The sequence below is a fragment of the Vollenhovia emeryi genome, unplaced genomic scaffold, assembly GCF_000949405.1.
Source record: "Vollenhovia emeryi isolate VEMERY1.0 unplaced genomic scaffold, V.emery_V1.0 DF939145.1, whole genome shotgun sequence".
Taxonomy (NCBI): Eukaryota; Metazoa; Arthropoda; class Insecta; order Hymenoptera; family Formicidae; genus Vollenhovia; species Vollenhovia emeryi.
In genome coordinates this window covers 3012840-3024312 of record NW_011967221.1, presented here as the reverse complement: position 1 = coordinate 3024312, position 11473 = coordinate 3012840, and the positions used below count along the sequence as shown (strand labels likewise).

The 11473-nt window shown below is 44.5% G+C and overlaps 3 protein-coding genes across 5 annotated transcripts in view; 2 read left to right on the top strand and 1 right to left on the bottom strand.

Moving 5' to 3' along the window:
* The window catches only part of LOC105566386 (molybdenum cofactor sulfurase), a 6327-nt gene extending 2486 nt beyond the window's left edge, over positions 1-3841 (top strand). The window contains exons 2-7 of the mRNA XM_012020336.1: positions 693-849; positions 943-1599; positions 1664-2625; positions 2845-3039; positions 3129-3346; positions 3410-3841. Of these exons, the coding sequence (XP_011875726.1) occupies positions 693-849; positions 943-1599; positions 1664-2625; positions 2845-3039; positions 3129-3346; positions 3410-3610 (2390 nt within the window). The 3' untranslated portion in view covers positions 3611-3841. The remainder of the gene's footprint in view (positions 1-692; positions 850-942; positions 1600-1663; positions 2626-2844; positions 3040-3128; positions 3347-3409) is intronic.
* LOC105566388 (migration and invasion enhancer 1) lies at positions 3751-5313 on the bottom strand. 2 transcript variants are annotated; one of them, XM_012020337.1, is made up of 4 exons: positions 5045-5313; positions 4837-4950; positions 4236-4333; positions 3751-3994 (listed from the first exon to the last, which is right to left on the bottom strand). In XM_012020337.1, exons 2-4 carry the CDS (start codon positions 4941-4943, stop codon positions 3831-3833), a joined length of 369 nt encoding a protein of 122 aa, XP_011875727.1. In that variant the 5' UTR covers positions 4944-4950; positions 5045-5313; the 3' UTR covers positions 3751-3830. The 2 variants fall into 2 exon arrangements, with proteins under 2 accessions (XP_011875727.1, XP_011875728.1); XM_012020338.1 differs by lacking the exon at positions 5045-5313 and having other exon boundaries at positions 4837-5037.
* Positions 5314-5459: 146 nt separating this feature from the next.
* On the top strand, positions 5460-10651 carry LOC105566389 (ras-related protein Rab-27A). 2 transcript variants are annotated; one of them, XM_012020339.1, is made up of 5 exons: positions 5460-5900; positions 6445-6515; positions 7788-7902; positions 8934-9046; positions 9151-10651. In XM_012020339.1, exons 1-5 carry the CDS (start codon positions 5757-5759, stop codon positions 9332-9334), a joined length of 627 nt encoding a protein of 208 aa, XP_011875729.1. In that variant the 5' UTR covers positions 5460-5756; the 3' UTR covers positions 9335-10651. The 2 variants fall into 2 exon arrangements, with proteins under 2 accessions (XP_011875729.1, XP_011875730.1); XM_012020340.1 differs by lacking the exon at positions 5460-5900 and adding an exon at positions 6125-6298.
* The last annotated feature ends 822 nt before the right edge of the window (positions 10652-11473 follow it).

Sequence of the window (11473 nt, the reverse complement as noted above, 5' to 3'; positions counted from 1 at the left end):
CCGGCCTACCGCCCAATTCGAGCGCGTGGCAAGATGTGACCGCCTGGCGATCGATATTGCTATGCGCACATCTCGCCACGCGCTCGAATTGGGCGGTAGGCCGGCCTAAGACAACGATTTTTAATAATTAATTACTCGTTAACTATTACGAAAATTGCAAAATGGTACATGACTTTTCCATTCATCTCGATCCGTTCTACCTTCTCAAAAATTTTGTCGGATATGGAAAGACTCACCCTGTATACACGTTATTGCGAATAGTATTATCACAGCCCCGGTGGTCGAGCTGGCTAAGACGCCCGTCACGGATTGTAGGGTGGTCCCAGGTTCGAATCCTGGCTGGGGTAATATTTTTCGCAATAAGAATTTTAATAGCCTGATAAGGTCAACAAAAATCGCTATAGCCAGTGCAGGTCGATAAAACTTATGAAATTTTGGTTTATAATTTCTGGCGATATATAATTACCACTCTTGTTTCTTTATTATATTATTTCTATCGTGTTTTAAAAACTCGATGTCGGACTGTTGGCTCATTACTACAGGATTTGATAATAGAATTCATTCGACAGCAAAAGAGATCTGTAACACTCGTTTAAACATTGTAAAATTAATTGAAACCGCAAGAGAAACGCACGGGAGCTGAAGAGTGTTACACAAAAGGTGTTTGATCCCCTAACGCGCTCTGTCCTCAGGCGAGTGCTACGTGGACCACGCGGGCGCGACTCTGTACTCGGACACGCAGATCAGAAACGTGGGCGCCGATCTGCACAGCTCTCTCTACGCGAACCCGCACTCCATCGGCATCGGGAGTTCGTTGACACAGGACATTATCGAGCGCACGAGATACCGGTGAGAGACAGAGAGAAAGAGAGAGAGAAAGCGATCACAGATAAATGTGCTCGATAACGAATTTACAGTTGATTTGAATCACACCGTTCTCAGAATTCTGAGCCACTTCAACACGAGCCCCGACGAGTACAGCGTTATCTTCACCTCGGGCGCCACGGCGAGTCTAAAGATAATCGCGGATGGATTCCGCTTCGGGACGGACCAGACCGCGTTCACGCGCGCGGGCAGTTTCGTCTACGTGCAGGACAATCACACGTCGGTCCTGGGGATGCGGGACGTGGTCGCTGGCAGGGGCGCGGAGGTCATCTGCCTGGGCCACGATCAGGCGTTTCGGACTCTCGGCGAGCGTACGTGCCGTCGCGATCCCGACGAGCGGCAGGGCGGCAATTCCCTCTTCGTGTACTCGGCGCAGTGCAACTTTTCCGGACTCAAGTATCCCCTCAAATGGATCGGAGCCGCGCACGCCGGAGCGCTCTCCGCTCTCGCCGGCGGACCGTCGACCAGGTGGTACGTCCTGCTCGACGCGGCCGGATTCGCGCCGACGAACAACCTGGACTTGTCCGTCTTCAAACCGGACTTCGTGTGTCTGTCTTTCTACAAAATGTTCGGCTATCCCACCGGTATCGGCGCCCTGCTCGTGAGGAACGCCAGCGCGGACGTTCTGGAGAAGGTTTACTACGGCGGCGGTACCGTGGACGTCGCTCTCAGCTCCGAAAGGTTTCACAGGAAACGTCAGGCGCTGTGTCAAAGGTGAGTAAGAGTCGCGCCTCGACCTCGAGACGAGTGAATCACCTTGTAACGTCCCGATTCGCAGGTTCGAGGATGGGACCGTGCCGTTTCTGTCTATCGCGTCGCTGCGGCACGGCTTCGAGATACTTTCGCGGCTGACCATGGAGCAGATATCGAGACACGTTTTCTCTCTCGCCAGGACCCTGCATCACTCCCTGCTAACGTTACACCACTGCAACGGTAAACCAGTCGTCAAGCTCTACTCCGATTCCGATTACGAGGATCGCGACTCACAGGGCGGGATCGTTTCGTTTAATCTTATCCGGTCCAACGGCGAATACGTAGGGTACATGGAGGTCGTCAACATGGCAGCGTTATTCAAGATTCACCTTAGGACTGGCTGCTTTTGCAATCCCGGCGCGTGCCAGAGGCACCTGTCCCTCTCGACCAAGGAGATTCTTCAAAACTACGAGGCGGGATACACGTGCGGCGGTGCCGCGGATTTGCTAAACGGCAAACCGACCGGAGCGGTGAGAATCTCCTTCGGCTATATGTCCACGATCAAGGACGTTCAGACGGTCTTGCTTATGATCACCAAGTGTTTCGTCGACGAGCCGTGCATCAGAAGATTGCCGCAATGGTGGGAGAGCCGCAAGTCGGGAGTTAATGAAAATCACAAGCACTTTTACAATTCCAACATCTTGGATCATTCTATTCCGCGTATTACAAGTGACGAAAAGAACAACAGGAACGATAACAAAAGTGAGAGCCTTGGTCGCATTATGAATTCCGTGAACTACAATAAAGCGAATGCGCAAATGAGCAAATGTACCGTGCGACGGCTGTTCGTATATCCTATCAAATCGTGCGGAGCGCATGAAATTGCGGACTCATGGAACTTGAACTCGAAGGGTCTGGAATACGACAGAGAATGGATGATAATGACATCCTCTGGCACTTGCTTGACGCAAAAGCATCACACGAATCTGTGCCTGCTCAAGCCCGTTATTCTTAGAGAGCAAAAAATTATGAAACTGACGTATCCAGGTAACTAAATTTTATAATTTTGTCACTTTGCTATATGCAGCATTATAAAAGTTCAATTTTTTAAAAATACATAAATACAAATAAAATTTTATAATTGAGAATGTTAAAATTTAAATAGTTGAGATTAATTAAAGATTGTTTATAGAATGATTGAAATTAACAAAAATAAATTAGTGACAACAAAGCGCATTTAGCACGAATGACAATAAATCGTTTTAGGAATGCCAGCAATTGAAGTCCCTTTAGAAAATACTTATGAAAAGTCTGTGGAACATCCTGTATGCCAAAGCAGAGTGTGCGAGAGTAGAGTGCAAGGTATTGATTGCGGACCGGAAGCTTCCGAGTGGCTGAGCTTGGCACTGGGCAAGCCAAATCTCAGATTGATTCGACAGAGTCATGGGAGGCAAAAGAAAGGTATGGTGTAAATGTGAAAATGTTTACGCCGAGTCTCGAAGCTGCGCTCACTTACACCAGTGGGGGAACTTATTGTATTTCTCTTGTAGGATTGGATAAGACAGAGCTATCGTTTTCCAGTCAGGCACAGTATTTGGCAGTGAACGAGGCAAGTGTGTCATGGCTCGTCGACAGGGTATCCGAGGACTTGGATTTCGAGAAGGATACAGCCGTGCACCGGTTCAGAGGAAACATTATCGTGGAAGGCTGCGAGGCCTTCGACGAGATGCAATGGAAGCGCGTCCGCATCGGAAATAATAATTTTAAAGTATGCATTCTTTTACACTGGCCAGGCTATCGATACAAATCGCTATAACGTATTCAATGGCAGGTAAACGGTCCTTGCACGAGATGTCAGATGATATGCATCGATCAAACAACCGGCAGGAAGACCGTCGAGCCGTTGAGAACGCTAGCGGAGGAGTTCCACGGGAAGCTGAGGTTTGGAATCTATTTAACCAGATTGGAAAGTACGCAGGGTACGCTCAAAATTGGCGATCACGTCTACTATTTTTCAACGGACCACTTCTAGCTCAATTATTATCTAAACTTCGTGCGCAATGCTTATCGTGTGCGAGCTACAGAAGAATCTCAAATGCTAAGTATTCAATTTTATGTATATACTGAGTAAGTACATAAATATTATAAATGTTTATAGTAAATACATAAACATAGCGAATACTTTTTATTTCCGTAATAAATATCAATAAGGCGAGCTCTCCATCCTGTACCTGGCCTGTAATAAAACGCGTTTACAAAAGCACACAGTCCGCGGCCTGTTGCTGGTCGACTCTCCTCACCGGTTTACCCACCGACACGTCTCTGATCATATCCGCGATCGCGACGAAGTCGGGAAACGCGAGCGTTTGCAGCTTGGAGTACACCAGTTCATCGTTCACTTGCACCTCGAAAGAGGCTGGAAAGAAAAGGGAAAACGTGACAGACACATCCCCACTTAGGCCCGGTTTCACCAAACGTCGCTTAACTTTAAACTTAGTTTAATTCACGCTTGTCTCTCTCTCTCTCTCTCTCTCTCTCTCTCTCTCTCTCTCTCTCTCTCTAAAGTAACAGTTGGAAAGAGTCAAAGAACGAGTTAAGCTAAGCTTCAAGTTACGCAACGTGAACCCGGGCCTTGGCGTGCTACATTGGCAACTTGCCTTGCCTCCCTGCTGTGCCAGCGACGGTGGCGCTGGGGACGTTCCTCTTTATCTCCTCCGCCAGCTGAAGAAACTGTTTCTTGTGCCCACACGAGCCGCTACAAAATCACAGTCGTTTATTGACCAACCGCGAGATGCATCCGCAAAGAAGTTGAAAGTAACCAAGTTAAGTTAGAGTCACCAAAAAAAAAAAGTAACTTCGTTACAAGTAACAAGTTACTGCCCAACCCCGTCTTCCTCGGTGAACAGAGCGAATGGCAACGCAAGGCAAGATCGTCGAAGGAAATAAAAATAAAAAGAGCTGTGTGTCAAAAGTCGCACTTCTATCACAGCTGATTCTCGCGAGTCACCAAGCGTATTATTTGACAATCTAAGGCGGAGAAAAGAGGCCGGTGTTCCTTACCGAATAGTCGGGCGTTGCATGCTTTAGAAATTGCCGCGGCACACCGGTCGAAAGTCGCTGGTCTACGGACATCGCGAGGAAAGAATCCCGTTACGAATCGAGGCGCGTCTGTGCGTCCATTGAAGAGGTCAATGCCACCGCGCGCCCAGCGCGAGTCCGCGCCGACTACGGACTTGAAGTGACTTTCAACGCACTCACCAGTACTCAACGTCGATTTTCACGTCCATCTCCTCCGCCGCTTCGCCGCATTTTAAGCCACGGCCGGTCGGCGCGGCGCGAAACAGCGTCCTCGAGTTATCGACCATCCGTCCGCTGGAAGCACAGTGCTCGGCTTAGCGCGCAACCTAACCCCAAACCTAACCTAATCCGTGTCTGCGAACAATAGTCGATATAATAAAAATGATACCGTTGCACTCGCCACGACGTCGACGCGCGTCATTCCTGTTGCTCTTGTATCTTGTTGACGCGCGCTTCGGCGCATCGTCGGAGGCGGAGTCCGGCGCGGCTCGATTACGCGCGGCAAACGGGCGCTCGCGCTACTCGGTGGACGTCAGTGGACGTCGCGTTGCGCACCGGAAGACAAACGGAGGGCGAGAATCGGAGGCGCGAGCACTAGCAGTCCCGTCGATTGTGTCCCATCTTCGTCGGCAACGATTCCTCTCCTTCTCGACCGCTCGTGCCTTCGTCGAGGTGACTGTGGCAGCACTGGCAGCCCTGCGAGCGCCATTTCTCGCTGATTCGCTCTCCGCCGTCTGCCGTCACGGTCCGTCACCGTCGCCGCTGCTGACGCCGCGAGTGAGTCGCGCCGATTTGACACGCGGGCCCAGGCGAGGACGGGCGCGAGCCATCCGGTCTCTCGGCGACGACGACGACGACGACGACGATTCGCGGCGCGGCTCGGCGGTGTGGCGCGTCAACGGGGGGCGCGGACGCCTTTCGAAAGTGGCACACGTAGGCAACAGGTGTCCACGTTGATCGCCGCGCGCGTTCCACGGCCGAGCGGACAGTCGGCGCGCGTCGTTCGCGGCAGCGACGGGTCGTCCGGCGCGTTCATCGCTGACTCATCAGCCCCGGGGCCGGGGCGTCCTGCGGCCGGGGGTGGCACGACGGGCGGCAGAATGAATTACGACTACTTGGTCAAGTTCCTGGCGCTCGGCAACTCCGGCGTCGGCAAGACCAGCTTCCTCTACCAGTACACCGACGGCACCTTCAACTCCAGATTCGTGTCCACCGTTGGGATTGACTTCAAGGAGAAGCGAGTGGTGAGAGAAGCGACTCGGCTGGTAGCGTTGACGATTTCAAGCCTGCGTATCTTTGAGAGAGAGAGAGCGTGTGTATGTGTGTGTGTGTGTCTCGCTTATCTCTGGCGAGGCTGCGACGACAGGCTTGGGATAATTAACGACCCCACGCGAGCTAATTATAAGTGAAAAGTATCGGACGCGGATTAGTCACACTCGGGTGTTGCGTACAACCAGGGCCGGTATTCATAGTCAGATTCTTATATTCAACACCGTTTTGAATTTGTCCGAAGATGCTGTAACATTGGCTAAGGAGTATCTAGAAATGATCTTGAGGCAGTCTCGAGTATAAGATCCGACTGTGAATCCCGGCCTAGAAATCACTGGTGCCTTCCCGCATGAATTTGTGCACATATCAACACGTACGTTTTGCATATACATACATGGAAAACGTACGTGTGTTCTGAATTCATGTGGGAAGGCATCAGCGATTGCTAGTGTACATCGGGGAGGATACGGCAGCTTTGTACCTTGCGCATCGAGAAGTAATGCGTGATCTGTGTTGCAGATATATCAGACGGCGAATGGCAGGAGTCAACGAGTGCACCTGCAGCTTTGGGACACGGCCGGTCAAGAGAGGTAAGTGCGCCGGGGGGATCTGCGAACGCGGTTATTCTGTCAGGAGGAGCGACAGTTAACGTGCCACTTGCTGCGCTCTTCGGCAAATCGGCGTTAAACTTTGGCGAGCTAGCGAGACGTACTTGCATAAACTTGCATTTGTATACATTCACGGAGATAATGTGGACGATGCGATACTGTACTTTTCTATTCTGGGGAGCAATTCTGTATGTTACACCAGTGAAAACGCTAAAAGTGAACAGCTTTGTCCCCTTCTGCTCCTTTTAAAAAGAGACTGTTGAGAAATCAGCGCGTTGCCAGCTGCTAGGGTAGGTTGCGAAGTAAGTAAAAAAATCAATTCGAAGAAAGAAGGCCGGGAACGAGGTTGGTTTGTTTTTTTAGAGGAGCTCCTTCGTTTTTCGGAACGTCGTGGCACACACCGAGGCTGTTATCACTCAGGCTTTCTCAAAGTTTGCTAAGGTGAGAAACGAGCTCTCAGTCGTATATCGGAGAGGCACATATCTCCCTCCCTCTCTCTTTCTCTCTATCTATTACAGATCCACAATACAGATCCACTTCTCATTACGGAGCCGTAAGGCAATCGACTGTACAGACCCATTTCTAATAAACGGAGCCACCAAGGCAATCGGTTACACAGGACTCTCCTTACCACGACATGGGACCACGAAGTAACCGTCTGTGCAACCCCTCATTTTCACGGGGTCGAAAGGCAATCGTCCACACGGACACCTCTCTTTCTCTTATTTTCACAGAATCTATCAGCTCTATTTACTTGACGAGTACACCCACCGTTCTTATCGACTCTGAAAGAGAACTGAAGCAAGTGGATTCGAGCATTTATTATTAGCTCGAGTTCTTGTCTAGAAATATTATTATTATTCAATTCTCTTTTCTTTGCCATCAATTATACGAATTCTATCCAGTGTAATCTTCACATTTTCTGAGCTCGTTGCTTCTACCAACCCTTTTTCTCAGGTATACTTTCCAGTCCTTTTTACAGTATCATTTCAAACAGAGACAAGGCCGCTCACTTTTAACATTTTCGTTGTATTGTAAGATACAGAATTGAACCCGTGCATTGTAATATTCTGATTTAAACTACAAAGCTTGCATCTGCTAAATTGCACGAGTGCAAATTGTCGCAAAGTTCTGAAAGAACGTAGACGTACGTATGAGGTGTTCTAATCAATATGTCTGATGATTCTGCGGGAGTGCTTAAGACTACCAGTCTAACCAATTCCATGCAAGTCGCTTAACATTATTGATATCCAGGTTCAGAAGTCTAACCACAGCCTTTTACCGGGACTCCATGGGTTTCCTACTAATTTTTGACCTGACCAATGAATCGTCGTTTCTCGAAGTTAGAAACTGGCTGGAGCAGCTTAGGGTACCCGTCATTTATTAGCACTGTTATAAATGTCGCACGTTGGAGGAATCGCGCATGTTGTTTTAATCGAACGATCTTTTGAGCAATTTTAATCCCTCTATTTATACCGTGCACAGCTGCGTGTAATGTGCACATTTACGTTGGCACGATACTGAAATGCAGTTGTACTGATCGAACATCTGATGCATGAAGATGTAGCATGTAGATAGAATGGATTATTTGTACAATTTCTTTCCACGAATGCGATATTTAGCGGCACGATGTCGCATTGGAGTATGCTTGCGGAAGGATTGTTGCAATTCCTTAAAGAATCAACGTAGTTTCAACATTATTGCCGAAATTGGGCGATACAATCTTGCATTCATTTATTTATTCGGTGTATATCTAGTAAAGGTATAGAAACACGAGAGCGCGATGATACAAGGCTACGTAGACTTTTTTAATACGTTTATATATTTTTATATATTTATATGGACTTTTAATAGCGACAGACGAAAAGGACAGTCGAGAAGAAAGTTACGCAATAATATATCTGAGAACTTTTGCAGAACTCTTTTACACCTTTCGTGCATATTATTCTGCATGATTATATTTTTTTAACGCAACGTAACATTTTGTAGAAATTAAACGCACGGAAATTCTTCCGCGATGCTTTAATTAAGTATTGATCGATACTATTGCTTGCTGATTATAATAGTATGTACATATATTTAGAATATATATTTAGAATGTATATTTAGAATTTATACAGTATGTATATTTTTTCCTATACTTTATGACTCAAGCTATCGTTCGATTTAAAAACGGAAATAAGTGCTTAATGAAAGTTTTATTACTAAATATAAGAAATGAACTTTTAAAAACCATTAACTTAAACCATGAAAAACTTTACTTTTAATCCCGAATATAATTGCAAAATTCAATAGAATTCTTTGGCAATTAAATTTTCTTTTAATCGGCTATAATTTTCACGAGTGACTTTCGTATTTATTGAATTAACATGCTGTGTTTGTATGCATATACGCGCGTAGACACACGCATATTGTGACGACCCAGACATAATTCTCTGCGGCAATAAATCCGATCTTGAGGACAAACGTGTCATCAGCGAGCACAAAGCGCGGGATCTTGCGGAAAGGCACGGGTAAGTCTAGTCAGAAACAACGAAACGTATCTGGCTTTATTGAAAGTAAAAAGAAATATCTGTTTCCGATCTATGATCTTTGAACGTTGCGCTTCCTTTTTCAGGTTGGTTTATCTGGAGACAAGTGCCGCGACCGGGCAGAATGTCGAGCGTGCCGTAGAGATTTTACTGGACCGCGTAATGCGCAGAATGGAGGCTACGGTGGATAAGTCGCCGTTACCGCATCAAAAAGCTCTAAGATGTCACGAGCGCGACACTCCGCCACCCAGGACCTCCTGCTATTGCTGACAGTGTCGGTACATGTAGTTATTTAGACTACATTATGTCAAAATGAAAAGAAAAAGCGTATTACGAAACTGCTGCCTTCAATTTATGAAGCAAATCTCGTCATGAACTCTTTCAGTTAGCATGTTCGTTGCAAGTTTCAGAAACGTCGAGGGATATTTCCGTTGATTAGCTTTTGCGTTTGCCATCTGTCTCACGTTTAGGACAGAAAGTTCAAATGGAATAAGTAATAATCAAAAGGGAAAGAATGAACCAAGGACAAATTTTTCCACATTTCAGTATTATACGAATCTCATTACGATTAATATCTACGAGAAAGTAATAGAAAGATCTGCAAATTATTTTATATCATTTATATACTAGACTAGATCTGTCATTTCTGTTTTTATTGTATATTCAATTTTTTAATAATATATATTTAAATTATCTCGATCGCAATATATTTTACAGATCTGCCTAATGTTGGTTCAGGTTACCAGTTTGATATGTCAGACCAGCTTGCTTTGACTCTGAATATGGCACATATAGTATTTTGTATAACAACTGCAACGCGACGAACATGTTAAGAAGCTTAATATATAATATATTTCTATATAATAACGATAAATATATTTCTACAAAATGGCTATCCCGCGAGTTTTACGGGGAAACATATATTGATATCTATTTCTTGTTATTCTGCACATATTAAATGTCTTCCACTCGTCGCTTATTATCGAGTAAAAACATCACTTCAATGGATCTGCCAATGAACTCTCGATTATACTTATACTATAACGTTGAATCTTCTGCGGACCACTCTCTATTTCCTCTAACGAGGCTACCTTGCCTTATAAAATTCTTTTTATATCTCTATCGTCTTCCAGTGTTGCTTGTTCTCGAGTGATGACGTTCACCCAATTTAAACGTCACTTAAAAGTGTCTTTCATCCTACGATATAAACTGCTGACCTTTTCTATCACTACTGTTATACGCACAAGGTGTTCAATAAGTCAATCATTTCTTACTCGCGAACAGTGTGATATGCGATTTATATCGCAATAGAAATTTTGGAAGTCAAAGCGAATCACTTTTGACTGTATGTAACATATTTTTGATGACGTTATTATATAACCAATCAGAATTGATATATACATATATATATATATTTAATCATAAGCGATTAATATATTGGACATAACCGGGTTATCACATAACGCGCGTATACCGGCGAACTAATCTCTTGTGATATTTATATGAATAAAACTACAAGTCATTGTGTTGTGATTAATCATTAATGCCTCAGTACTATGAAATAAATGCTACTAATGTTGAAAGAGATTTACGAGAGAACACTTGGTAATTGTATTATAAGAATTATGTATTTAAATGTGTGCACTATGCATATATTAATTGTAACGAGATAAAATTACAAAAGATATTACAAATAATAGTACGAGCAAGAGTATGAGTTCTTTCAAGATTAACTAAAAATGGAAAATGAATTTTCACATGTTACAAGTCTCAACAATGCAAATAGGTAAAATCTTGTGTTTCTCATTTAATTTTAATCAAGTTTTTACTTAAAATTATTGATTAAGAATCCAATTTAAGATTATAAAGCTCTAATTTTGAAAATAAAAAGTAGAAAATGATTCACTCTTTTACAAATACGCTTTTACAATTTTCTGAAAAATTTGGAACCGAACTTTTTATAAATGTTTGTAAAAACACTCTACATTTAGCAAGTGTTATAAAAAATTTTGTGTTTTCATCATGTCGTTAATTATGACTTAGCGCTTTGAATTGCTTTACTTCACGAGATGAGCTGCTGAGAGCGTAAATAAGCAGGTAAGCTTATAGAATTATGCGTGCTATGGAGAGGGTGTAATCAATCTTAACTGTGCAGTTTATACGAAGTTTACACTCATCTCGCTATCTTGGGATATATTAATACAAAATTGAGCGCAGACTAATTGAAAATTATGAACGTTATGCAAGTAAAAGTGCTTTTATTTCATTAATAAGAGACACCATTGTTGTACCTATGCAATTTATTACTGTTCAGTAAAACTTTCGTATGCAATTTTAAATATTTAATATTTGAGTAAGTGAATTCTAGCGCAACTTGTTCAAGTGAGTAACTACGTAGTCTTCTGGATG

Bases quoted from the DNA above. Each gene is read 5' to 3' on its own strand.
- LOC105566389 (XM_012020339.1), top strand. From the start codon at position 5,757: ATGAATTACGACTACTTGGTCAAGTTCCTGGCGCTCGGCAACTCCGGC. The intron at 6,516-7,787 runs GTAAGTGCGCCG...ATTGATATCCAG, and splicing joins GACACGGCCGGTCAAGAGAG to GTTCAGAAGTCTAACCACAG. The intron at 7,903-8,933 runs GTACCCGTCATT...ATACGCGCGTAG, and splicing joins ACTGGCTGGAGCAGCTTAGG to ACACACGCATATTGTGACGA.
- LOC105566388 (XM_012020337.1), bottom strand. From the start codon at position 4,943: ATGGTCGATAACTCGAGGACGCTGTTTCGCGCCGCGCCGACCGGCCGT. The intron at 4,334-4,836 runs GTGAGTGCGTTG...GTGATTTTGTAG, and splicing joins AAAATCGACGTTGAGTACTG to CGGCTCGTGTGGGCACAAGA. The intron at 3,995-4,235 runs GCAAGTTGCCAA...TTTTCTTTCCAG, and splicing joins TGGCACAGCAGGGAGGCAAG to CCTCTTTCGAGGTGCAAGTG.